The sequence below is a fragment of the Mus caroli genome, chromosome 14 (assembly GCF_900094665.2).
Source record: "Mus caroli chromosome 14, CAROLI_EIJ_v1.1, whole genome shotgun sequence".
NCBI lineage: Eukaryota > Metazoa > Chordata > Mammalia > Rodentia > Muridae > Mus > Mus caroli.
Window position 1 is genome coordinate 55819432 of NC_034583.1, and position 27033 is coordinate 55846464.

General features: G+C 41.9%; 1 protein-coding gene and 1 pseudogene across 3 annotated transcripts in view; both read left to right on the top strand.

The window, feature by feature from the left end:
* Positions 1–27033, top strand: part of Kif13b (kinesin family member 13B) — a 159657-nt gene that overhangs the window by 14674 nt on the left and 117950 nt on the right. For all 3 annotated transcript variants that reach the window (XM_021181269.1, XM_021181270.1, XM_029469046.1), the window contains exon 2: positions 2415–2508. In XM_021181269.1, the coding sequence (XP_021036928.1) occupies positions 2415–2508 (94 nt within the window). The remainder of the gene's footprint in view (positions 1–2414; positions 2509–27033) is intronic.
* LOC110309620 lies at positions 9644–10782 on the top strand (annotated as a pseudogene).

Consider the following 27033-nt stretch of genomic DNA (forward strand, 5'->3'; position numbering starts at 1 on the left):
GAACTCACTTTGTAGACCAGGCTGGCCTCGAACTCAGAAATCCGCCTGCCTCTGCCTCCCGAGTGCTGGGATTAAAGGTGTGCGCCACCACGCCCGGCAGACTGAAGCAGTTTTATTCTTTGGATCAGACAAATAGAAGAATATAAAAACTAGAGAACATAAACACAGGCAGAGGATTCTTTTTTAAAAACAGCTGTGCTCAGACACAATTCCCATCCAAACAATGGATCCAGCTTTGTGGTTTGTACTTAGTTCAGCTGTATGCTCAGGAACACATTTTGTCACCCTCAGAAGAAAACTAGACCTGCAGCAGTTGTTCCTTTGCACCAGACACCCCTCATCTGCTTTTTCTTTTGTACATTTCTCCACTTAGGTATGAGATTGAATGGAATCTCATATCATGTGGTTCTTTGTGACTGTCAATTAAAGTTTTTATATTATTATTATTATTGGTGGTGGTATGTATGTATGACGTGTGTGTGTGTGCATGCCATGGTGCATGTGTGGAGGTCAGACTGGTTCTCTCCTTCCACCTTTACATAGGCAACAGGGAAGGAACCTGCATTTTAAGGTTTGCATTTTAAGTGCCTTTGCCAGTTAGCCATCCTACTGGCCTTTGACTATCTTTTTTAGGTCACTGTAAGCCTCAGCCAAGTAGTGGCTTGTATCAGGAGTTCATTCATTTTATTACTTTAAAACTTAGTGTTGTGTGTACTAGCCTGCATATGTGGAGCTGAGAGGACAGCTTTGTGGAGCTGATGCTTTCCTTCCACTGTGGGTTGTTCCAAGGGTGGAATGCAGGTCATCAGGCTTGCCCATCAAGCCCTTTTCCTGCTGTGCCATCTCACTGGCCCTACTCATTTTAATTATTGAATAATGTTCCATTCTGTGGCAATTCACATTATCTGTTTTTTGCTTGTGGACTTCTGGGGTTGTTTCTTTTTCTACTTTATGCAAAACACACTGTCATTATGTTTTGTCTAGTAATTTTTGTGTCGATGCAGGTTTCAGTGCATCTAGAGTTGCTGGGTTGTATGGTGACCCTGCTTAGCCCTGTTAGGAACTGTTGAGCTGTTTTCCCAAGTGACCAGCCCACTTGTGTGCCAGTCACATGCCTTCTGCACATCCTTGCCAACCTTTGTTTTTGTCTTGTTGGCTATTGTTCTCTGAGTGGGTGTCAGGGGGCATCTCACTGTGGTTTGATTCGCCTTTCTGTGGTGTCTAGTGATACCATATGCACCACATGGTGCTGCATGTCTTCCTGTGCTCACTGGGCATTCTTGTACCTGTTTAGAGAGGTGTCCTGGTAATTTGCCCATTTGAAAATTAAATTATTGATCATTATTACTATTGAAGTGTAAGACATTGTTGTTATTATCTAAGACAGTATTTCTTGACTAGGCTGGTCTCTACACCCCTAACCATCTGAGGGTTGTCTTGAACCCCGCTCCATCTGCCTTTTCCCCTAGAGCTTGGTTACCTCCTGCACTTCCATGTGCAACTGAGTTCTCTATATATTCTAGTGCAGGTCCCTTAGTATATAGATGTGCTTGGCAAACATTTTTTCTTTAGTTTTGTATGGTCTTTTCTCTGTGTCATTCCCATCCCTGCCCATGTTGCTAAGGATCTAGGGATTTACTCAGAGTTTCTCAGCTCTTGCCATTACAGCTTCAGGCCCTGCTGTGAACCTTTGCTCTGGGAGTTACTGCTGTCTTAGCAGTGTGAAGATTTTATTTGTGAATGCAGAATGTCTTCCCACTTTTTTAAGTCCTTAACTTTTTCAACTGTGTTTTTGAGTTTTTGTTATACAAATCTTGAATTTAATTTCAATTTATTCCTAATTAAACATTTTTGATGCTATTTTAAGCGCAATTTTTGAAAAATATCATTTTCACATTTCCATTGTTGGTGTATAGAAACACAATGGATACTTCTATATTTAAAAGTATATTATGTACACACACAGTGTATACATACACACACCGCACACACATACAGTACACACACATACACATACATGTTGTTTGATCTTTTATTAGTGGGTCCTATAGGACTTTTCAGTACACAAGGTGGAACCGTCTGCAAATAGAGAATTCACACCTTCCTTCCTTTCCAGTCTGGATGCCTGTATTAGTTTTTCTTGCCTGACTGCTTTGACCAGAATGTCCAGTGCAGAGCTGAGTAGAATTTGAGCGGTAACCAGCCTTGTGCTGATGTTGGGGGTTAAGCTGTCCAGTCCTTCACCATCAAGGTGATGTGATGAGGTTACGCTTTATTAGACTGAGAAAGTTCCTGTCTATTCTTAGTACAGTTTTCACAGAACACTGGGATTTCTGTTAAATACTTTCCCGAAATTATTTATTTCTTAAGCATGATGGCCTTTTTTTTTACTTACTTTTTTTTTTTTCCTGCAGAAATTGACTTACATACCAAATGTGTGGTGGATGTTGAAGCGAACAAAGTTATTCTGAATCCTGTAAATACAAATCTTTCCAAAGGAGATGCCCGGTAAGTTATGAAGCAATACCATATTCACTGAAATCATCACTGGCTCCTGGACAAATGAGGGTGCTCCTAAAGCTACATGGCTACCAGGAGGCTGTTCCCAGGCTGACGATGAGTGAGGGATGTCAGGAGTGCTGCAGATAGCCAGGGGGACAGTGGGGACTCATGACATGTGGGCACTAAGGGCTGAAGTGATGAGGCGGACTTCAAGAAGCTGGTGCTGGCTGATGGACCAGGCAGGTGGGCAGCAGGAGAGGGCAGGAAGGGAGCCTGTGCACTGACTTATCCTGGTGGCTTTTACTTTGGCCATTCCAGGGGCTGCCTTTCTTATAGCCCTCAGAGGGTTGTTTCCTCTAAACACAGGCAGACTGGAGACCACCTAACTTAATTACTGTGCTCTGTTAACTCTTTGAGGCACACCTTGACTGTTAGGCTAAGGATGGATATTTCAGCCTCACTTGTGGACTTGGGCAAATATATGAACCAAAAGAGAAAGAGGGGAAAAGTGAATTGGGAGAGAGTGATGAGATTATGTTTTTCTAAAAAAATTGGAGTGAAATTAATTAGATCAAATAAGCTGGGCTTAGATTATAGCAAGTAGACAAGGAGATTTACATTGTAGCCCAGGCTAGCCTTAAACTTACAGTTTTCTGCTATCTCTTTGAGTACTGGAATTATAGGTGTATGCCACCACACCTATCTCTGCTTGTAGTTTTTGTTAGTTTTTTGATAATTATGAGGTGAATTAGAAAAAAATGGCAATGTAGACAGCAGAGTAAAGTAGGAAAGAAGGGTCTTATGGGGGACATCTCTATGGGGATGCTGTTGTGCTGACCCTCGACTTAGGTCAGGAGGGGAGACTTTCTGCTCTGGTGCCCCATGCAAAGTATGTACTTTAAATATTGTGATAATGTGGCTGTGGCACTTCATGGTGGTCCTTTGGCTTGAGTTCTAAGGAGTGCTGGACTTGGGTTCAGACGTTCTGAATTGAATCCTTCCATAGCTGTAACTGTAGTTTCCCCTCCTCGCCCGCTTAGGGCTTGGTTTTGTAGTCATAGCTATCCTGGAACTCATAGAAATCTTGCCCTAGCCTCCTGAGTGGTTAGGTTACAGGTGTTAGCCATCATGCCTGGCCTGTAGCTATTTATTTTTAACTTATTTGAGGCAATCTCTATGACATCAGATTTACCTATCTCATAGAATTATTTTCCTTTAAAGATCAAATTAGTGTATGGTTAAGCATTTTGTAGTGTTCTGCAAATGTTTATTGCTACTGATGGTGAAGATATGACTTAGTGATATCTTTAGTGATAAGGATTTCTGTTACGTATTGTTACCAGTTACCTCAGAAGCACAGCAGCTTCATACAGCAGTCATCAATTTGTGCGGTACAGGTCACCAGTCAGGGCACAGTGGGAGGATGGTTTGCTCTGATCCATGCTATGTGGGATCTGGCTAGAAGACCTGAACACAGGGTTTGGAATCATCTGGGCGTGGCTTGGTCATCAGGCCTAGTAGTTCATATCCCCTGTTGAATGGAGGTGCCTCTGAGGATATATGCAGGACAGCAATTCATAATCCTGGTAACCAGTTCTAAAATATGTGTCCCAAAGGAGACCAAGCCAGGAGGAAGCATATCTGTGTCCATTGTGTGGGTCATACAGGTTAATTCTATCACATTTTCCTGTTCAAGGCTAGTGTAAGACTCTAGAACCCATTGAGTTTTTATGTATTTATTTATGGTATGTGTAGGGTATGCATGGGTATGCATGCACATAGAGGTCAGAAGTCAACAACCAATTGGAGTTGGTTCTTTCCTTCTTTGTGGTTCCCAGGAATTGAACCCAGGCCACCAGGTTTGGTGGCAGGTGCTCCAGCCCAGTAGCATCTCTGGTTTAGAGAAGCATTCAGCTCTGAAGCCTTAGTTTGGTATGGGACAGGTAGATACAGCCACTGTCTTTTGGAGCAGTCTGTTGGATTGTGGGATGTAGCTGCCTGAGAAGGTGACTAAAAATGGAGGGAGCACACAGAACTTAAAACTCCAGGCTGGAGTTATGGCCCAGTGGTTGAGAACACCAACTGCTCTTCCAGAGGTCCTGAGTTCAATTCTCAGCAACCACATGGTGGCTCACAACTATCTACAATGATATCTGATGCCCTCTTCTGGTGTGTCTGAAGACAGCTACAGTGTGCTCATATACGTAAAATAAATAAATCTTAGGAAAAAACCTCACCTTCTTTAAAAACAAACAAACAAACAAACAGACAAACACACACACACCCTTGAGGGCTTCCAGTGTTGGAGGTTTGTAAAAGAAGGAGCACTTTCCGATTCTATAGATTATTTTGGGTGCTTCTTTTCTCTCATATAGTAAGAATAGAAATTGGACATTACTATTGTAAGAAGGATTAAATATGATTATATGTAATGTTTTTTAGTCAAGTAAAGTTAAGAAACTTGACTTTTGAGACAGTGCATCCCTACATCACTATGTAGCCCAGGCTGGCCTTGAAGTAATTAATGAACTTCCTGCCCCTTCTTTCAGAGTGCTGAGACTGCAGGCATATGCCATCACACCCAGCTTTGAAACATAGACTTTTAAATAACAAATTTTCATTGAAGCATATACATGTACAGAAAAGTGCACAACTTGGTGAGTTTTTATGACTTGGATATCCTTCTACAATTGGCATCATGTAAAGGAAAAAAGCCAGTGTATTACTGCTTACCTAATGAAAGTGCTTGCTACCAAGCCTGCTGACCTGAAACCATGGTAGAAGGAGAGAACTGACTCCTGAAAGATGTTCCCTGACCTTCACCTGTGAAAGAACAGCAAATTAAGTAAAAATGAGAAAAAGAAACAGAATATTGCTAGTGTGCAAAAGACTCACTATTCCTTGCCTGGAACTTAATGGCTAGACCAGGCTGGTCTTGAACTTGTAGTGACCCTCCTGCTTCTGCCTTCTGCTTGCTGAATATATTCCACACAGCTAACTGTCTGTCTTCTTCCTTTTCTCTTCCTTTCTTTCTTTCTTTCTTTCTTTCTTTCTTTCTTTCTTTCTTTCTTTCTTTCTTTCTTTCTTCCTTTCTTCCTTTCTTCCTTTCTTCCTTTCTTCCTTTCTTCCTTTCTTCCTTTCTCTGCCTCTCTGCCTCTCTGCCTCTCTTCCTCTCTTCCTCTCTCTCTCTCTCTTTTGTAATACTTAGTTGAAAAGAGAAAAAAGAAATCTCAAATGTAGTAGTCAGTTGTATATACTAACTTTGTAAATTTGAAAAAAAATAGGAAATCATACATTAGGAGATTAAAATTTAATTTTGGATAAATTTTTTTCTTAAAGATATATTTTTATTTTCCTATGTGTGACTGTGTCTGCTATATGTGTGTAAGTGCCTGTTGGGCCAGAAGAGAATGTCATACCTCTTGGGACTGGAGTTACAGGTGGCTGTGAACTACCCTATGTAGGTGCTGGGAACTGAACTCTGGTTCTCTGGAAGAGCAGCAATGCTGTTCACCATGAGCCATCTCTCTAGCCATTCCTTAAACTTCTACTAATGTGATTAATTATCTTGCAGAGTGCAGAATAATGAATGACAACTTTATAGGATCTGTACTTATAACTAGAAAACTAGGGATTTTCAGTTAACACGGAAGTGTTTGCATCAGAGTTCCTAACACTTGGGAGGCTGAGGCAGGCAGGAGGATTGCCAGCCTGGGCTACATAGTAAGTTAGAGTCTAACCTGCGTTTCATAGTATGTTCTAAGTACACAGTGAACCCTCTAGAAATGTCAGCTGTTACTCTTAGTATTGCTATTATTTTTATATTCTATTCAAGTTGAAGTCCATGCTGTATTTAGTAAGCTATAATAGAGCTTAATAAAGGTGATAAATACTTTAAAAATCAAAATATGTTTAGTATTTAAGAATCTCTGGCTGTCAAGAAGTTACCTAGGTTCTAGAAAATTTGTAGCCTTTTAGGATTAGAAATTTAGGAATAACCCTCACAGTTCTAACTTACCAAGTGCTTTTCTTTAGAACCCCTTCTTAACGAGCAATATGTCTGACCTGTACTATAAGATCTTTCTGATAATGCATTCAGAGATTTTTTTTTTTGTCGATCAGTAGAAGTGCGTTCCTGTTTTCACCTTACTTTACTCAAAGCTAGTTAGTGCTTTCCTTAGTTTTCTAGTAACTAGGAGTGCAAATCATGTGTTGCAGCTTTACAGTTTTTAAACTATTTTAGATATTCTTAAACTATAAACCTTCTAAACAGAGTACCAGCACTGTCATGTGACTAATGCTGCCTCTCTAGACCTCACCCACGTAGACAGACGCTTCCTGTTGTGGCTCTGCCTAGAAATGTTCCTTCGGGTCTGTGAGGTTCTGTCAACTGTTAGTGCTAATGCTGTCTAACCTAACTCACTGGCAAGAACACAGTGTTGGGCTTTTCAACCACTAGAACAAACTTTTTTCAATTGACAGTAGCATAATTGTGGAGTGTTTTTACATTGATCTTTTGCTAATGCAGTTAACAGTAGGTTTTGCATGTATGACTTAATAAATCCTTGAATCATTAAAAAAAAGAAATTTAGGAATAAAGATTACTAGGGCTGGAGAGAAGTTTCAGTGGGTCTTCTTGCTCCTGTAGAGGACCCAGGTTTATTTCCAGCACTACATGATGAATCATAGCTGCACACAGTTCAGTTCAGGGTTTTGACATCTTTTGACAGCACAGACTCCTTCATACACACAGTGGCACATGAGCACACAAAGGTATAATAATCACGTATAAATAAGAATAATAAAAAGGTAGGGGTGTGTGTGTGTGTCTCTGTGTGTGGTCTGAGGATAATTTTATGGAATTGGTCTGGTTCTCTCCTTCCACATTTATTAGGGCGTCAGAGGATCAAATCCAGGCCATCAGGCTTCCCAACAAGTGCTTTTACCCACTGAATCATTTCACTGGCTTAGGATCTGAAAGCTTTATTGAGTTTTCCCATGTTGATTGGGCAATTAATGACAAATTTGCCTTCTTTTAACTCTCTGGGCAGGAGAGTGAGCTTAGCAAAGTGCTTGCCATGCAGGGGTGAAGACCTGAATTCAGTCCTAAGAACCCATATAAAAAAGCTGGGACTGGTGTCACACATTGGCAATCTGAGCACTTAGGAGGCAGTGATGGGTGGCTCTCTGGGGCTTGTCAAGCTCCAGGTCAGGTACAAGATGGGCAGCATCTGGAAACCGGCACCTGAGGTTGACCTTGGGCCTCTATGTGCATGTTTGCACCTGTATGTACCTGTATACCCGTGTGTACACACACACACACACACGACAGGACCTCTGATTGCATGTTTGTAGTGCATGGGTATTGATCCCTGTTAGCATCAACTGATTTTGGAAAGAAAGGTTAAGTCATTGCTCATGAACAAAGGAACATTTTATCACATAGAGAAGTGATTTCCCCTTACTTACTAACATTATAGGGAACATATTATCTACTGTATTCCCCTTTCTAATGTCATTACACAGAATACCCACTGGAGACAACTTATATATTTATTTTCCCATGTAGACTCTCTGTACTTGTATTTTAATCAAATATCTTTTTGAGATTATTTTCTTACCTAGAACCAATTGGACTTTCTAGACCCATCCTTAGGGCTTTCCAAATCTTCATCAGCAACATAATTACAAGTCATTTGAGGACTAATGAATGACTAATTCCTTACCTTGTATAGGTTTAAAAAAAAAACAAAAAAAAAAAAAAAAAAAAAAACAAACAAACTAGTAACATGGGCAGTGGTGGCGCTTGCCCTTAATCCCAGCACTTGGGAGGCAGAGGCAGGCAGATTTCGAGTTCGAGGCCAGCCTGGTCTACAAAGTGAGTTGTAGGACAGTCAGGGCTACACAGAGAAACCTGTCTCGAAAAAAACAAACCGAAACAAAAAACCAACCAACCAAACAAAAAAAAAACTAGTAACATTTTCAGTGTGTAAATTTTTAAAAAAATATTTTATTTTATATATGTGAGTACATTGGTCCTGTCTTCAGACACACCAGAAGAGGGCATCAAATCCCATTACAGATGGTTGTGAGCCACCATGTGGTTGCTGGAAATTGAACTCAGGACCTGTGAAAGATCAGTCAGTGCTCTTAACCACTGAGCCATCTCTCCAGCTCCTTCAGTGTGTAATTTAACTTAGCATTTTAGATACCAGGTGTGTTGGTGCATACCTTTAACATCGAGCATGGGATTGCTGTGAGTCCAGCTAGGACTGCACAGGAAGATATCCTGTCTTAACAGTCCCCCTCCATATTTTGGAGCACTGCACTGTGACTACTTTTGATAACATGATGTAGCATGCTCCATTCTTAAACATCTGAAATAATCTTTCGTCATAGTTAGTGTCTAGTGCCTGTGATCGTGATAGGTAAGCAGGTTTCTAGGGCATCATTTGCTTGAGGGTGGCTTCTCTGCTTCATGTGTGATCACAGCTGATACTCATCATCACACAGGAGTTGTTGCCTGTCTGGTAGCAACTGCATTCTGAGAGAGTTCAACCCTCAGTTCCCATAGTTGGTTTCCTACTTGGTTCTGCAATCAAGGGTTTTGTCTTTTCTGTTCCACCAACTTAACACAAACAAGAAATCTGTGTCCAAGGGTCGGGACAAACTCTGTAAGCACTAGCTTATCGAGGATGTTCCTACCTGTAAAAGGCTCCTTTTCTTTATCGGCTGTGGTTTTATGATGGTGAAGAACATGGTAACTACTACTAGGGTCATTGTTCGTAAGATGCCAGCATTAGGCTGGTCTAGAGCTCTCCCAGATCAGGCTCAGACTCCTGATCCTTCTGCCTTAGTTCTGCCACTTCTGGCTTTTATATCAACACAATTAGATGATCAATGTCTTAGCATTCTCATGAAACTAATTTTGACCTTCAGGCCCTTTGGAATGCTGGGAGCTGCCCAGGAATCCTTAAGCCACAAGAGACAACAGCTTTAGGGATTTAGCAAAAAAATTTTTTGTCTGCTTTCTGTTACTTTGAGATGGGGTTTCTCTGTGTAATTCTGGCTGTTCTGGAACTCATTCTGTAGACGAGGCTGACCTGGAACTCAGAGATCTACTTGCATCTATCTCCTGAGTGCTGGGACTAACGGCGTGGGCTACCAACCACTTGGCCTGGGATTTAGCAGTTTTACAAACTCTTAAGAACCTAGGGGTTGCCTTTCATTTGTTTATTTAATTTCTATTCTAATGTTTAGGTTTTATTTGAACAGAGGATTGTGTTGCACAGATTGATGTATTATGAACTAGTCTGCATTAGTTAGGTTCTCTGCAACAGAATTGATACAATTTGAAAGGGGATTGGGAGGAAAGGAATCGGGTCTGGGCCTGCAAGTTCAGTTAGATATCACCGAGCTAGGTGGGACAGCCAGGTAACAATTTCAGGATGCCAGGACGATTCAATACGGTTCAAAGTTCAGGTTCTACACATTACATATCCCTCAGCTCTCTCCTCCTTAAAAAACTTCCAATTCTCTATCAGCTCTGGAATGGACACAGTTTCTAGTGTTCTATCAGCTCTGGAATGGACACAGATTCTAGTGTTGCCTTGGACCTTGTGGAGACTCAAACTGAAGTGAGTAGTGAGTACAGTATGGACAAGGCCATGGTTGAGTTTGCTAAAGTGGATGGAGAACTAAGCCATTATGTTAAGGCCTTCCAGTCTACAATCAATCATGTAAAAGAAGAACGTCCAGAAAAAGTACCGGGTTTAAAATTACTGGTGGAGAAGAAATTTTTGGTATTACAGGATAAGAACTCTGATGCCGACTTTAAAGAGAATGAAAAGTTCGTGCAGTTCAAGCAACAGCTGAGAGAGCTGAAGAAGCAATTAGTGAAACCCAAAGAAGATGGAAGACACAGTGAATTCGACCCGAATAAGGATTCCAGTAGAGCAGGCAATGAACGAGTTGCCCAAACATTGGCTGTAGTCACACAGACATGAGAATGTCAGATCTTATTCTGGATGAAGCTCTGAGAAGGTTAATCGGGAGCCACAACAAGAAGAAAAAACACCACTTTGAGTAGGAGCAAGCCACCTGCCCACAGGGATGTCAGCAGCCTACCTCCCCGCCAGCCACCAGAGAGTGAGGGTAGACAGCAATGGGTCTGGCCGAGCAGCGCTCTGTTTGCTGTAACCCTTGAAGGCTAATTGTAAATGAAAGCATTTTTTAAGTTACACAGTAAAAACACAAGTACATTATATTCTTTATTTTCAAGTGCTCTGAATTTTTAAAAAAAACTTTGATAATCCTAAAAAAAAAAAAAAAAAAAAAAAGAAAGAAAGAAAAAGAAAAAGAAAGGGGATTGGTCAGTTGGCTCACGTGGCACACTGTAGGTGGTCCAATAGTGGCTGTCTTTACACTGCTGTGGCCAAGAACTTGGAGGCTGCTCAGCCTTTCTCCTCACACTGACTGCTCTGCTCTTTATTTGGCCACCACTGCAAGGGTGACACCCACATTTAGGTTGGAACTTCTTACTTCAAGTAACCTGCTAAGAAACCCTTCACAGGACTGGTGAGATGACTCATTGGGTAAAATCCTTTCATCCAAGCCTGATGGGTTCAGTTCCAGGACCTAAGCAGTGAAAGAACTCACCCCACAAGGTTGTCTTCTTACCTCTGGACACACTGGACGCACATCTGAGTCCTGTTTCTCCAATAAATGCACTTTAAGAAAAAAAAAAAAAGAAAATCCTAATGCCTTATCTCTTAGTTCATTTTAGTTCTAGTCAAATTGGCAATCTGGCTTGGTGCTTCCCCCCCTTTCTCTCTCTTCTCTCTCTCTCTCTCTCTCTCTCTCTCTCTCTCTCTCTCTCTCACACACACACACACACACAGGTTTATACATAATATGTACTAATGTATAATGCATAGATTTAATCCATTTCTCAGACATAGCTGTCTAAAATGTAACTTTTTACCCTCTCTGCTTTCCGGTGGTTTACATTCGGGAACAGTGAGTCTCTGAGTTCTGCTGGGCCAACAATGACACTTGACAGCCTTTTTCTCTGCTTTGCTATTTCTTAGACTGGGGCATTCTGAGGTATCCACAGTGTGAGAACTGTGAGTCCTGTGTGGCTGAGAACTATAGGCAGTGGTTCTGTCTTGAGCAGTTTAGAGATGTACATTTCTATGTGAATGGACCCATTAGGTCCTGCAGTGAAGAGCTCTGCCACATTGTTTATTCTTCATTTCCCAGTTTATTGGAGCATGATGTGTTTTCTCTTCAGACAGAGGTAGTAACAGCTCATGGTATAGTGTTCCTTTGGACACATTTGAGGACATCTCTACTTGCCCCTTTCTCAATTCTCCAAAGTGACTGACATCTCCACTGTTTCAGCACTAGCCCTTAACCCTGCGTATGTATCTCAGCTTAATTTGCAGACTCAATTTATTTTACACACCAAAAAGATGCTATCTAATCCTTTCTCAGTATCCTCCAGTCTTTTTCTCGAATAGATTTTGTGCTATGATAAAGAAGACAGCACCGGCTTTCCTTAGGTGTCCCTCTTATTATGCCTGACTCCTTGAGCTCACCTTTCCTTCTAGGGACCCTCCCCCACAGCCACCTCCTCTGCTCAACCCACAGCTGAGTGTACTGCACTCAGTTCTTATAGTGATCACCTAGTCAGCCTGGTGAAAGGCCACAGTTTCACTACAGGTGAAAGGCCACAGTCCTTCACAAGATTGGGTAACACACTGGCCTAACTGGGTCCCCGGCTGTATCCACTTTCCATGTGGATATACATCTGTAGCTTCCTCATCCCTTTCTGGTTTGATGATTCTGTTCACAGAATGCAGGAAACAATCCATTTAACACTGCTCTTTTGTTGCTGGGGGTGGGGGTAGCTCAAAGGGAAAACATGTGCAGGAGACTCTGGGTTCCAATCTCTGGAGCCAGAACATAAGAACACAGTGAAAGCACTGCGCTTTAAAGTAAAGGGTACAAATCAGAAGGATCAGCCACCTGAAAAGACTCAGGACAAGGTCTGGGTGGAAATGGGGACCTTATGATGTGCATGTCACTTGCAGTCAGCGTATGCTATTATCCCAGCACACCCATGTAGTCACTAGCCAGGGAGGGACCAGTGAACTTCTGTGTCCAGAGTTTGTAAACATTTTTAATTTAGTTTATTACCATTGTGTGTATGTGTACACACTCGTGTGTGTGTGTGTGTGTGTGTGTGTGTACCTGAGCCATGGTGTGTATGGAGGTCAGAGAACAACTTTTAGGAGTTAGTTCTCTTCTTCCATCTTTATGTGGGCTCAGGCTGTCGGTTTATGCAACAAGTGCTTTTTTTTTTTTTTTTTTTAAATCAGAGTTTTCAGAACAAAGGCATAGTTACTGTCACATGGTTGAACTGTCCCTAATGCTTGGCCTTTCACCAAAAGTGGAAAGGCTGGTTAGGTGACTAAAATTCCAACCTCTAGTTAGAGGCTAATTCTCAAGGCATCCATCTATAAATGAATTGCCCCCCTGAGTGATCTGTGATTGGCTGGCTTCTTTTCCTTAGGTGTCGTTTATCCCTGCTATAGCTTTGACAAGAACTTCTTTTTGAAAATGAATTCCATCTTGTATACCTGTTCAGCCGTTGATGGGCCTTGGGTTGTTTTCGGCTCTGTGGCTTTGTGAATAATGTTGCCTGTGTACATGGTTTATGTGATACGCCTTTCCATTTCTCGTGGGTGGGTATCTAGGCATGGAATTGCTGGGTAATGTGGAAACTGCTTAACCTTTCAGGAACTGCCAAAGCCTCGCACTGTTGCGCGTTCTTGACAGTTCAGGAGGGGTGGTTTCTTTGGGTCATCTTGAGGATATTGGTGGTACCTCGGCTAATTGGGGGGTGCGTGTCTTGCCCAAAGCCACAATGGAAACACAAAATAAAACATTGTGCTGTCCAAACAAAACAAGTCTGGTCAGCTTTAGCCCTTGGCTACCAATCTGGATCCCATGTTCTTATAAACTGGAACCCCGTTATGTTTATTAACTAGGACTTTTTGGAAAGGGTTTTAAAAGTTGAGTGAAATTTGAAGATTATAGCATGAGAAAGGGTCTAAAGAACGAAGGATTTAGCCTGGCAGTGGTGGCGCACGCCTTTAATCCCAGCACTTGGGAGGCAGAGGCAGGCAGATTTCTGAGTTCAAGGCCAGCCTGGTCTACAGAGTGAGTTCCAGGATAGCCAGGGCTACACAGAGAAACCCTGTCTTGAAAAACCAAACCAAACCAAACCAAACCAAACCAAACCAAACCAAACCAAACCAAACCAAACCAAACAAACAAGAAGGAAGGATTTATGTCCTGTCCGCTTGGTTGAGCAAATCCTCCTCCCTGTGCTTTAAACTTGCCTGATTGGTTCCTCGTTCTTCTGCACCTTGGTGTCCTGAGGTTGTGTGTGTGTTTGTTTTTATCTTCACTTTTTATGTCTTTACTGTTTCACTCTGTGTGTGTGTTTGTAGATCATGCCCAGGATATGAATGTGCATGAATGCCCCTTTTCCATAAAAAACCGGAAGCTTGACTTGGAAAAGATCAGCCACCTTGTAAAAGCTAATGTCTGACTTTTAAAGGCAAAAGGGTTAAAGGAAGATAAACATAATATTACCGTCAACTTTGGGGAGGAAAGTGACACTTGGTATTATTTTATCAAATCCTGTTTGTCTTCTTTTTTCTCTTAAAAATTAAAAGAGTCCAGAAGCTTTCCCCTCCTGTGTCTTGTTGGCAGTGAATTGTTGTCTTGTACCTCTGACTCTTTGAAGAGATTGCATCTCTTAAGAGTGGCTACTTTAAGCATCAGCCCCAAAACTTGAAAAGGAAAGAGCTCCCTCATATCAACTGCACTCCCAGCTGCTTGTCCAGTTACTCTGGTTTCTTGTTTAGCCCTCTGCTTTCTGTTCCAGCTGTGCTGTGTGTGCTCTGTGTGAGTCTGTTTGTTAACACCATGCTTGGTATGTTAAAGTGGAATGTCTTCTATGATTCTTCCTTTGTGACTCTCCCACACCAAGGGTCAGATCTTAAAAATAGAACTTTTGAGGTTGAAAGCATTTAGAGATTTAGATGCCACGATTTCGAGCCAGGAGTGGTGGTGCACACCTGCAGTCTGGAAGAGGCAGCCTCAGTTCCATGTTGACTCTGAGATAAACTTGATGAGTCATGAGACCAGCCTCAAAAATATTAACAGATCAACAGTACCCCTACCCCACCTTAGCGATATTTTAAGATCTTGATTTACCCAGATACTGATTTCTTTAGTGTCCTATGTGATGAACTGTTCTAATACATTGGGGCAGGCTCCAACAAGAAAGTCATGGTCTCAGCTCTTATAGTAGACATAGGATGCTGTCCCTGTCCTCCTTGCTTGAACTTAATAGTTAGAGAACAGTGTGGAGGTTAGGACTGCTGATCTATTGAGCGCATCTGAGATGTGGATTTCAGCCCCTTAGTCAAGGCACCGGAAGCCTCTTTGTCCCTTCTGAGGTGCTAAGAGGCATCAGTTTAGTCAAGCTAGATAATTAGTGAATTAGTACAAGCAAAGTCAACCCAACCCTCTTTCACTCTGATCCTGGTGGGTGTGCAGATCGGAGCTTGTAAAACACACTGGGAAGTCAGGCGACCATGTTCCTTTTCTCTTGCACAACATCTTGGTTAGGGCTTATGCTGGTAATTTCTTTGAAACATATGAAGTAATTTTCCAACTAATATCTTATTAGTGGAAAGTGTCATTAGGTCATATTAGATAATGACTTTTAAAAATTTCTCTGTTGCTAGATGGATGCTCATTTAGATGAAGATTTTAATTGAAGGAAGTCGTGCAAAATGTAATTATGGCATGCACAATGGACATGCCTGTTCTCTGTGCTGTGAAATGACCCACACGAGGCCAGCAGTTCTGCCTGCATAGAAAGTGCTTCTCTGGAGACTCCGTGCACGTCTGATTTAATTTCATAAGAGATTTTCCCCCAGGAGTCTGTCTACCCTAATTATGTGGGCGGGCTGGAGCGTGAGGTTGTAGATGGCTCTGTACAGCCTCCCATTTACGGAAGTACTATGATGGCTGATCGTGTAAATCATGTATGTGTGACCATGGTTATGAAAACGAGTCAGGAAAAATTGTAAAGAAAGTATTTGTGGTTGAGTGCAGCTCATTGTGTAGTTAATAGAAACAGATGATCAAATTGCAGTAAGTATAGTTTTGGCCAAGTTTACTAACACAGTCTAGCAGACTGCTAAGCTGATCTGTTTGATAGCCCGTTAATAAGGTTGTCTGAATAAAGATTATGAAGGATGGCTGCCACAGAATCAGTATGTGACATATGTGTATACATTTATGTTTGTGACAGCGTCTCATGTAGAATTCAGTATGTAACTTGGGATAGCCTTGTACTTCTGATACTCCTGCATCCATCTCTTAAGTGTACCACAGGCTGGACTTATAATTTATATTTTATCATTGTCATTGGTATATGAGTACTGCCTGCTTATGCTTCTATGAAGTTCATTGGTAATAAAAAGGAATAAACTTTAGAAAATGCTGCATGGATAATTATATTTGATGAAACAAGGAATCCACTTTATGTCAGCAGAAAGTAAGTCTAGAACAGGTTAAGTTACAACTGATGCGAATCTCCCTGAATTTTGAATTCAATATAAAATTGTCAGTATATGATCGATTAGAGAAAATATCTTATAAACAAATTTGGACAGCTTCTAAGCCCTGGCATTAGAGACCTTCCTAAAGAGATCTGCTTTACTTTGTTCTTATTTGGCATCTATATCAATTACTTTTCTCGCTGCTCTGACAGAAACAACTTAAGGGAGAATGGGCTCACTATTTGTGGGCACAGTCTATTACGGCAGGGAAGGTGTGGGCAATATGGCTGCGCTATGACAGGAGCATGAGGCAGCTCTTCCACTGTCCCTCATGAGGTAGAGAGAGGAATGCTGGTGCTCAGCTGGCTTCCTCTTTTTCCCTTTTATTCAGTCTCCCACAAAATTCCAAGTCCAGCCACTGGAAATTAGCCATCACATCATAGCTCCCTGACAAGGCTCTGTGTACTGTCTAAGTTCCTGAGTAGCTGGACTACTGGACTGCCCCTGATGCAGTACAAGACAAGGCAATGGCACTTGTGAAGAAGTGTGATGTAGAAACGCAGCCGATTCACAGCACATTGGGGAGGTTTCTGATCAGCTCAACATTTTGTGCATCGAGTGTCACATTCATCAAGCTAAGAGGACAATCTGCTAATCTTTAGTTGTATTTATCTTGCTATCAATCATTGGACAACATGTCTAAGAAGAACAGACCCCAAATAACAAAGCTAGAAAGTGGAGAGGAATGATACACTTCTTCCATGGATTTTTCCGATTCAAGAGTTGAAGTGGTTTGGCTTTATTCTGAGCGTTGTCTGGTTTCCTAGGAGAAGTTTCTTTTGCAAATTAGTACTTGGCTTGGAATCCTTAACTTTTATACATAAGAGTTCTTTTAAAAAACACAGTATCTTGTAAATTTCACCTTTATCAAGCCTAATTTACATAAGCTTATAGTAAAATTGTTTGTTTTGTGGTGCTAGGAATTGAACTCAGGGCCAAGACTGCTGGGTGAGGCATAGTCATGAAACGTAAAAAATGCATGTATTTTTATGTTCTGACCAATATATAAAGCCAGTAATGCTTTGTCCCACCTTTAAGAACTGAAATGGAATTTAAATAAGGATCACAAAGAATGTAGAAGTTACATTTGTCGTTTCATTTTAAGAATTTTGTTATGGGGTTGGTGAGATAGCTCAGTGGTTAAGAGCACTGACTGTTCTTCCGAAGGTCCTGCGTTCAAATCCCAGCAACCACATAGTGGCTCACAACCATCTGTAATGAGATCTGACGCCCTCTTCTGGTGTGTCTAAAGACAGCTACAGTGTACTTACATATAATAATAGATAAATCTTTGGGCCAGAGTGAGCAGGGCTGGAGCAAGCAGAGGTCCTGAGTTTAATTCTCAGCAACGACATGATGGTTCACAACCATCTGTACAGCTACAGTGTACTCATATACATAAAATAAATAAACAAATTAAAAAAAAGAATTTTGTTATGGAAAACTTGAAAGATAATGTAAAGCCATTATCCATGGTTAACAATGTCCTACCATCTCTTCCTCTCTTTCTTCATTCATATATTGTTTTGAGGAAAATTCCATTTACTCAGCAACATTTGGATGCTGTTAAACATAATCATAATACTGTAAATTTGCCTTAAAGTTAGTTAGTCAATGACGGTGAGTTCACTAACCTGCTAGTCTGGAATCAGAATTGCCCCAACAATCCCAGCACTTTGTGAGTATGGACATGATGCCCCAGATAGTGTTCACCTGACTGCATATGGCAGGTTGCAGTCAGGTCATACAGTGCAGGTACACTTACAGTCCCATGTGGTTTGTGGTTTGTGAGTAAGTTGGGTATGAGCTGCAGATGAGCTGCATGTTTGGACCCGAATCTGCCCCCACAATGCCCGCTAGTTACCGTTGTTCTGCCTGGACTTATTCTCAAGGCCCCTGTTTGATGTTGCCTTTGAAACAGTGGTTTGAAGGGCGGTCTGGAGTCTTGGGAGTTTCCTTCCAATCCTTGATGATGCGACTTTCCCAGGAGTGGACTTCCATTGTTCACTAGGCATGTTCTTGGGGGGACAGTCTCACTGTTGGAATCCTTTAGGTGTCCACAGCACACAGCTTTGTTCTGCAGTCCTTTTGACCATCTCTGATTTCTGTGTGTGACACTGATGATGCTTTACTGCTTCCCAGCTACCTACAGTTAGGATTGTAGTTCCTGGACAACGTACCCAATTTCCTGTACGTGAAACACTGCTTATGGGATATATATAGACTAGATGTTGCATGTGGGGTACTATGTATGGACTAGAGCCTCCCAGAAGAGTGCTTGGTTTAGCCTACAGCTTGAATATTTAAAAATTAGGACACTTCATGTATAAACTCAAATTTGTTATATGTTTAAACAGCCTTTGACCAGGCCTTCACTTCCTCAGGCCCAATTTGTTATTCTCAAAGCTCTTATATGCCTCTCCCTTTTTGGCTAGCCGTGTAGATTCTTTCTTTTTTTTTTTTTTCTTTTTTTTTTATTTTTTTTATTTATTATATGTAAGTACACTGTAGCTGTCTTCAGACACTCCAGAAGAGGGCGCCAGATCTCATTACGGATGGTTGTGAGCCACCATGTGGTTGCTGGGATTTGAACTCTGAACCTTCGGAAGAGCAGTCGGGTGCTCTAACCCACTGAGCCATCTCACCAGCCCAGCCGTGTAGATTCATTTAAAAAATATTTATTTTTATTTTATGTGTATGAATGTTTTGTCTGCACTCATGTCTATGAACCATGTGTGAATAGTGTGGCCTTAGAAGCCAGAAGATGCATCCGCTCCCTTGGAACTGAAGTTACAGACAATCATGAGCCACCATACGGGTTCTGGAAACTGAACCCTGGCCCTCTCTAGGAGCAGCAAATGTTTGTAACTGCTGAATTATCTCTCCAATCTCCAATCAAATCTATTCTATTCTACTCTGTCTCCCCCTCCCCCACTTTTTATTTCTCCTTATTTTTGGTTTGTTTGTTTGAGGCAGGATCTCACTATGTAGTCCTTGCTGGCTTGGAACTCGGTATATAGATCAGGCTAGTCTTGAACTCACAAAGGTCTGCCTGCTTCTGCCTCTGCCTCTACCTCTTAAATACTGGCATTAAAGGTGTGTATCACTATGACAAACCCAGCAGTACAGATTCTTTCCGGCTTCTGTGACAAAGATTATTCTTCCTCACTTTTACCTTGGGCTTTGAGATTTATTAGCCCCATCCCCATTTTTTCTTATTTTATTTATTTATTTATTTATTTATTTGTGGTAAATACACAGAATTACAGAATCTCAGCACTTAAGAGCTGAGGCTGGAGGAAAGTGAGGATTTCAAGGAGAGGATGGAGATGCATAGAGTTTGAGGACTGACTGGGATATATTGTGAGACCCCCTCCTCCCTAAAAAGTACCGTACTTTTCTTTATAACTAATACTATTTTTTAAAAAAGATTTACGTATTATTATATCTAAGTACACTGTAGTTGTCTTCAGATGCACCAGGAGAGGGCATCAGATCTCATTATGGATGGTTGGGAGCCACCATGTGGTTGCTGGGATTTGAACTTAGGACCTTAGGAAGAGCAATCAATGCTCTTAACCGCTAAGCCATCTCTCCAGCCCCAACTAACACTATTTAAAAGGGCATTTCTATGTTGCTGCAGAGCTAGGTTGCTGCAGAATCTTATTCAATCTGTGATACTTCATTTATTTATTTTACTTATTTAGTGTGTGTTTGTATGTGCATTTGCTGACCAAAGGCTAATCCTAAGTATCTATGATGCTGTTGACTGTGTGTGTGTGTGTGTGTGTGTGTGTGTGTGTGTGTGTGAGAGAGAGAGAGAGAGAGAGAGAGAGAGAGAGAGAGAGAGAGAGAGAGAGAAAACGAATGAACACAGGCTCTTATGGCTTGAACTCACTGAGTAGGCTAGGCTGGCTGGACAGTGAGCAGCACAGATCCACCTGTCTGCCTCCCTAGTTCCCTAGTGTGGGACTCCAAATAGATGCCACATTTCTCCAGGGGTTTTATGTGGGTTCTGGGCATCAAACTGAGGTTCTCATGTTTGCAAGGCATGCATTTACTTACTGAGCCCTATCTCCAGCCTCAAACTGTGATATTTCTGAAGGTCCTGGCAGTGTTCACCAAAGCGTGTTGAATGAGCAGTTCTGGGCATTTACTGCAGTGTCTTGGGGCAGTGGGCAAAGATTCCCTGCTCTTGAGCCTTCTAACTCTTGCTTACAGAGAGGTGTACGGGGTCAGAAAAACTTGAGAGGGGATTTTGGTGTGATTGGAGATTTTTTAAAAGGGGAGTTAGAATGAGATTCACATGCTGCAGAGTAAGGGAGTCATGTGGGTTATATGAAGTTCTTCTCTCTTTTCAGTATTATAAAGAAGACAGCAATGGGAGAAACTGAGTATGCCCCAGTGCTGGAAAACCAATATTCTGCTGTTGTCAAGATGGACTGATGTGATTATATATGTACCAGAGAGAGCTATTTAACAAAAACTTAAAAGCATTCCTAAGTTAAAAGACAGATCACTGTAAAATTTTGAATGTCATCAGAATATGATCACTGTGTACATGTTTGATACTATTTATGATAGCCATTATAATTTCTTTTTAAAAACAATTATTTTATGTGAGTATACTGTAGCTGTCTTCAGACACACCAGACGAGGGCATCGGATCATATTATAGATGGTTGTGAACCACCATGTGATTGTTGGGATTTGAACTCAGGACCTCTGGAAGAGCAGTCAGTGCTTTTAACCACTGAGCCACCTCTCCAGCCCTAAGTCTAATTTCTTTAATTTCACCTTTTTATTTCATGTGTATGAATGTTTTGCCTGCATATGCGTTACTGTACCATGTGTATACCTGGTGCCCCTGGAGGGCAGTGAGGGCATTTGGAGCCTCTGGAACTGGAGTTACAGATAGTTGTGAGAGAGCCACTATGTGGTGCTGCTGGCAGCTAAACCCAGGGCCTCTGCCGGAGTGGGAGTGGGAGTAAACAGCCAGTGTTCTTAACTGTTCAACCAATTTTACAGTTCCATCCTTTTGTTTGTTTTGATTTTTTTTTCCCCCCTAAGACAGGGTTTCTCTGTGTAGCCCTGGCTGTCCTGGAATTTGCTCTGTAGACCAGGCTGGCCTCCAGCTCTGCTGTTCACATGCCTCTGTTCCCAAGTGCTGGGATTAAAGAATGTGTGTGCCACCACTGACTGGTTCTAATTTTATGTTTTTTAAGAGCAGATTTTATTTTACTTTTGTGGTGCTGGGTCTATCACTAAGCTATTCTCAGCCTGCAGTGTCGTCTAAGAAAACCCTTCTGGCTGAAAATCCCCACTCTGAGTACAAGATGTATAGTGGCTGAGCCTGTGTGCATTCTTCATCCATTTTTGTCGAGTAGGGTACTAGGCCAGATATACTTCAGTGCTGAATAGGACTTGTGCCTTGCCATTTCCAGAAGCCTCACATGCATCTTCAGACTCACTTGTATCAGACACCTTGCTGCTGCTGCTGCTTCAGATCCTCTGTCTTACTCTCCTCGGAGCCTTTGATCACCTTTCAGCCTTGGCTGCTGCCAACTCAGCCTGAACTCTATCCAGACTCACTGAGACACAGTCACACACTTTCTTGTGCCCCCTTCCCCCTCCTCCTGCTATGCTCAGCTTGCAGAAGATTCAGTTTGAGGTAGCCTGTCTGTGTGCCAGGTCTTCTGCTCATGCCTCACGGGCCATTGGTTTAGCTTCCTGTTTACCCTTGGCCTCCTAGGACTTGGTACTGATCATTACAGAGAACACACTTTATAGGAAGAGGTTGGGCCTATTCTTCCTCGAATGGCTTAACCCCCAAAGCACTGGAAAGACAAGGATTGAGGCAGTGCTGCTAGAGTTTAGTAGCTCTTAGCTACTCTTAGCTCTTAGCTGTGGGATGGGAAGAGACAGTGTTGATTGATAAAGAGTAGGGCTTAGACTCTGGGGCTTGCTACCATCTGAGTAAATCTGGAAGCTCATATTACCTCCTGGAGCTTCAGCTGCTTTCTCTGTGAGGTGGAGGTGGTGGCTCTATGCAACACATGGACGCTGCAGTAGGCATGGCCAGCTCTTCATGTAAGCATCTGGCTCATGATAATACTTAGTAAATGATAATTGGTATTGTGTCCTGGTAGACTTATTTTAATAATTTGTTAGACTGTGTTGTATTTTAAGAGACATGCTTTTTTGAACATGGTGTGTGCTAGGCAGTGAATAAGAATTTGTTGATTGGGTTGAGCATATAGTAGCTACATCAGGTTTCTTTTTACTGACAGTATCACAAATGAGTTATATGTATGTATTAATCTCCAGATGGCAGGATTGTGGAATTTCTCTGAAGAGCATCAACTGGCATACTGTTGCTCAGAATTGGTTACAGTTGCACAAAGAACTGTCATTCTCAAACTAGAAGGACTCTAGTCCTGATTAGCGGGCTTAGGAGCTGTCAGGAGTCGAATAGATAGGCAGTTCACAGTCCTTGGAAATGTAAGTGATGAATAAAGAATGTAAGTTTTGGATATTCCATTGATGACAAGCAGCATTTATTTTATAGCTATTATTACTAGTTTTGGTTTTTTGAGACAGGGAATTCCTTAGACTCCTGCTGCCTTAGCACCCTGAGTGCTAGGACAATAGGTACGAGTCTCCACTCATGGCCTGGGCTATTGATTGGCACCTAACTTTTTTGATCTTGGCAAGGTGCCTGATAAGGGAAAGGTGAATATGCATCAGTAGCTAAGAGTATTGTTTTCACTAATGTACTCAGTGACCCGTTTATTGTGTTTTAGGAGCATTGACCTGAAGAAGACAGTGGTTTTGGCTTCATGGAGCTTGCTATTGCTAGCACAGTAGGATGTTTTAGACTCATCTAAGCCATGTGATCATTTATAGTGAAATATAGTAGCTTTCTATGACTAGACTTAGGCATAAGGGCATGTCTCCCTCCCAACCACTCCACCAGGAGCTAAGTTACAATATAACCTTGCTGAGTCCTGCACCATGCTTAGTAGCAGACAGCCACAACATTAGTCATTCAGTGCTGTTGCTAGGGGCCAGTGAGGTCACATCTCTTAGACAAGTACCTGGCTGGAAAGTTTCCCTGGAGACACATGTAGCAGGTATTCTGACCAGATCAGAGTTCAGGTAGGACCCTACTCAAGAGCACTCTCAAGGGAGCAGGATAGGAGGCTGGTTTCTCCTTGTGAGTTGCCCTCCCAGGAAAGATGTGTCTCCATCCAGTTTTGGTTGATCTATGTTTAATGCTGTACATTTTTTCAGTGAAAAATTATTTTTAGTATTTGCTGTAACCCTTTTAATGTTGATCAGAAAAAGAAATAACTGGGGGTATGCAAAAACTGCTTCCAGAGCAGAAATCAACTCTGTTTTTTTTTTTTTTTTGGCAGGAACCCTTTTGGCTGATAAAGCCTGTAAACCCGTCCTTGAGATACATAGGATTATAAAGGAGACCAGATTTGTTCTGGGGTATAATTATCAGAAATGTTTTTAGAAATGTGCAATAGTAGTAATTTGCACTTACTAACTTACTACTGTGCTAACCAGCCAGATCAAGTGTTGGGAATAATCACTTAGACTTTGAAATTGTGTTGGGTGTATATGATATTTAAAGATATTTGCAACAGGGCTGAGAGATGTTTCAGTTGTTGACAGCACAGGCCTGAGTTCAGTTCCTATTACCTATTCATGTCAGGCAGATTCACAACCCTTGTAACTCCAGCTCTTGGGCATTGGATGACCTTTTCTGCTTCTGCAGGCACTGTACTTAAGTGCATTTTCATATGTGCACCCCCTCAAACAAACAAACAAACAAACATTTGCAACAATTAGAACGTGATAGGAAAGCAGGTGGGTTTGTTGGTGGTAAGAGTTACAGGCTCTGCTTAAACTACATCAGTAATTGAGGGGTGCATCCATTTCTATGAGAAGGTCTTGAGAAGTGGCAGTGTAACCCTGGTCATCTGGGTTCACAGAGCATCTCCTTCAGTTTCTGTGCCAAAGAATCCCTGCTCTAGAGTGGGCCTTCTTGGTTGGTATTTTAGATCACAGGCCAGCCATTATCTCTGGGTTGTTCAAATGGATGACTATGTTCCCATTACTTTATATGCGATGAGGGTGCTGTGCTTAGGGTTCTGAGGCCAAGGCCTTTAGGATATAGAGGACAGCATGACCTTGGGGTAGAAGGAGAGAAGCTCGAGAATGAACCCCATGTGAGTAATGCAAAGTCAGAAGCCTGGTTGGCTATGAGCATTTCCCATGTATTGACCTTTCTAATCTTCATTATTATTTATCTTTTGCAGATGAGAAACAGGCACGGAAAGATTAAGTAACTTGCCCAAAGTCAAAACTAGGCCTGTCCTGCTCTGTGATTCCAGACTACTCACTCAGCACAAGAGCACCCTAATGACACCGTGAGGACAGTTAGTGTGTAACTGTAGATGGGACAGCGGGTCAGAGGCTGCTAACATGATACTGGCCAAAGATGGAAAGACTCTCTGAATGCCAGACTTTAAGAATAGGTGAAGGATTTTCCAGCCCAGAAATCTATACATCTCAGTTTTCAACTTAGACAAAAATTCATGTAATAAATAAAGTCTGATGTTTCTGAGTAGATTTTTTTTCTAGCAGTTTCTGTTCTCTTTGTGCCTGTTTTCATCTGTTTCTGTTATGACTTCCTCCCTGGCTAAAGAATGCTTTTTGGGGGTAGGATTTTATTATCCTCCCCAGCTTACACCACCATTGTCACCTGATTAGATGGGGACTGGTGCATTTCCTAAATGTGCAGTCTGGTGACTCCGTCACGGCCATCTGATGCTTGTACAACATGAAGCAAAGGAGCCTTTTGAGATCTGGTTTATTTTCTGGCTTTGTGTATGAGAATGCATGCCAGTGTAAGATGGAGAGGCTGTGTGAGGTCAGGGGTGCACTAATATGCAGACAGCATCCCAACTACATTGCCTTGACTCCACTCCTCACTCCTCACTCCCATGTAAATGCAGCATGCCTGACTTCCCTGACTAGGAAAAGAGGCTCCTGATAGTGAATGACAGATTAGTGTGGCCAATTCTAACTAGACATTTTGGGGAGTGTTTCCCAACCTCCTCCCACAGTTGTGGAATGTGACAGATGAGAGTCTAAGCCGAGTGGGTGGGTATAAGAGTAACCTGAACTTTGGGCACTTCTGTAGGTACATGATCGAGTCTGAAGATTTTCACACCATATGCTTACAGGAATCTTAGTGCTTACAGCCAGTCTTTGTAACACATACTTACCACACCTTTCATGATGGGCTTGGTTAACCAGTTCCTGGTCCCAAGTGCTGGTTGGCTGAGATCAGATTCAGCACCAGCTCATGTGATATTATGGGCATTCATGAATTGCACAGAATGTCTTAGAAGCCCATGCTAACCTCATTGCATACTCTAACCCACAGCCTGTGTGAAATGCCCTTATCTCAGACTATGATTTATGATCGAATGTTTGGTTGGCTTTTTTTCCATCTGCTGTAAGGCAGTGATATTTTCAGGTTGGTAAAGAGCAAATATTGTTCACTCTCATGGTCTCTCAAAGATATTATACTGTGCCAGGAAGCGTTTGTAAACAAAAAATCTACAAAGCAGCCTTTTCTGATGTAATTGCATTAAGGTCTCTTTATTACAAGTTCAGGCTTGGACTTTCCTCTAATTCTACCTTGAGACAGCAGGACAGGAAGGTGGCGAAGCCTCGAACCTTCAGTAGGACAAGGTTTTATAGGAAATGGGAGCGAGTGAGGGGCTGTCTAGCCTTGCAGGTATCTAATAGAATTTAAGTCAACAGGTGGGTGCTCTGAAGGAAAACCCTGAACAATCATAAACAATCTGAAAGTACACCTGAAACAATCAGACTAATCTTTGACTGACTGTTGTTAGGAAGTAGATAGAGAGTAATTTTGGCGTAAGGGCCAAGGACAAGTCATGGGGTCCTTTCTGGTATTTGGGTGTAGCTTGGGTTTATGTGTAGGTCAAAAAAAAATTTTTTTTTTTTTTTTTAAAGATGGAGGCCGGTCCCAAGATGGAGTAGGTTTGACCTCTTGGTTCCTTTCTGCAGTCTCATGTTTTACTTCCCTCTTTGAAAATTTCCTTTCATCTTACAGATCAATAGTGGGATTCAACAGTTGCTTAAGAAAAGATTTATTTATTTTATATATGTGAGTACATTATCATGTCTTCAGACACACCAGAAGAGAACATCAGATTCCATTATAGATGGTTGTGAGCCACCATGTGGTTGCTGGGAATTGAACTCAGGACCTCTGGAAGAGCAGTCAGTGCTCTTAACCGCTGAGCCATCTCTCCAGCCCTAGTAGTTTCCTAATAAGTAGCTTCTGCTTAACTTTATTTATTTTGATATAGTCTCATGTAGACCAGGATACCTCTACCTCGTGGTAGAGACTAGCTTTAAGGTCCTCCTGCCTTCATCTCCCAAATGCTGAGATTATAGGTCAATATCACCATGCTTAGCTCATAGTCTCTGATTTCAATAAACATTCATCAAATACCTCAGACTTGGCAGGCTTTGGGCTGGTGGTTGCCAAGGATATCAGATGAAGGAGCTGATGTGGCAGTGGCTGGCAGCAGCATCACCTGTAGTTAGTTGCTGAATGTAGTACACATTGTAAAGGATTAGGGAGCTCTGCGAAATGTGTATTTTCTTTTCTCTTTAAAGATTTATTATGTGTTTGTGTGCATATGCACACGCATGTGCAGGTACCTGTGGAGGCCAGAAGAAGGCACCTGATCCCCTTGGAACTAGA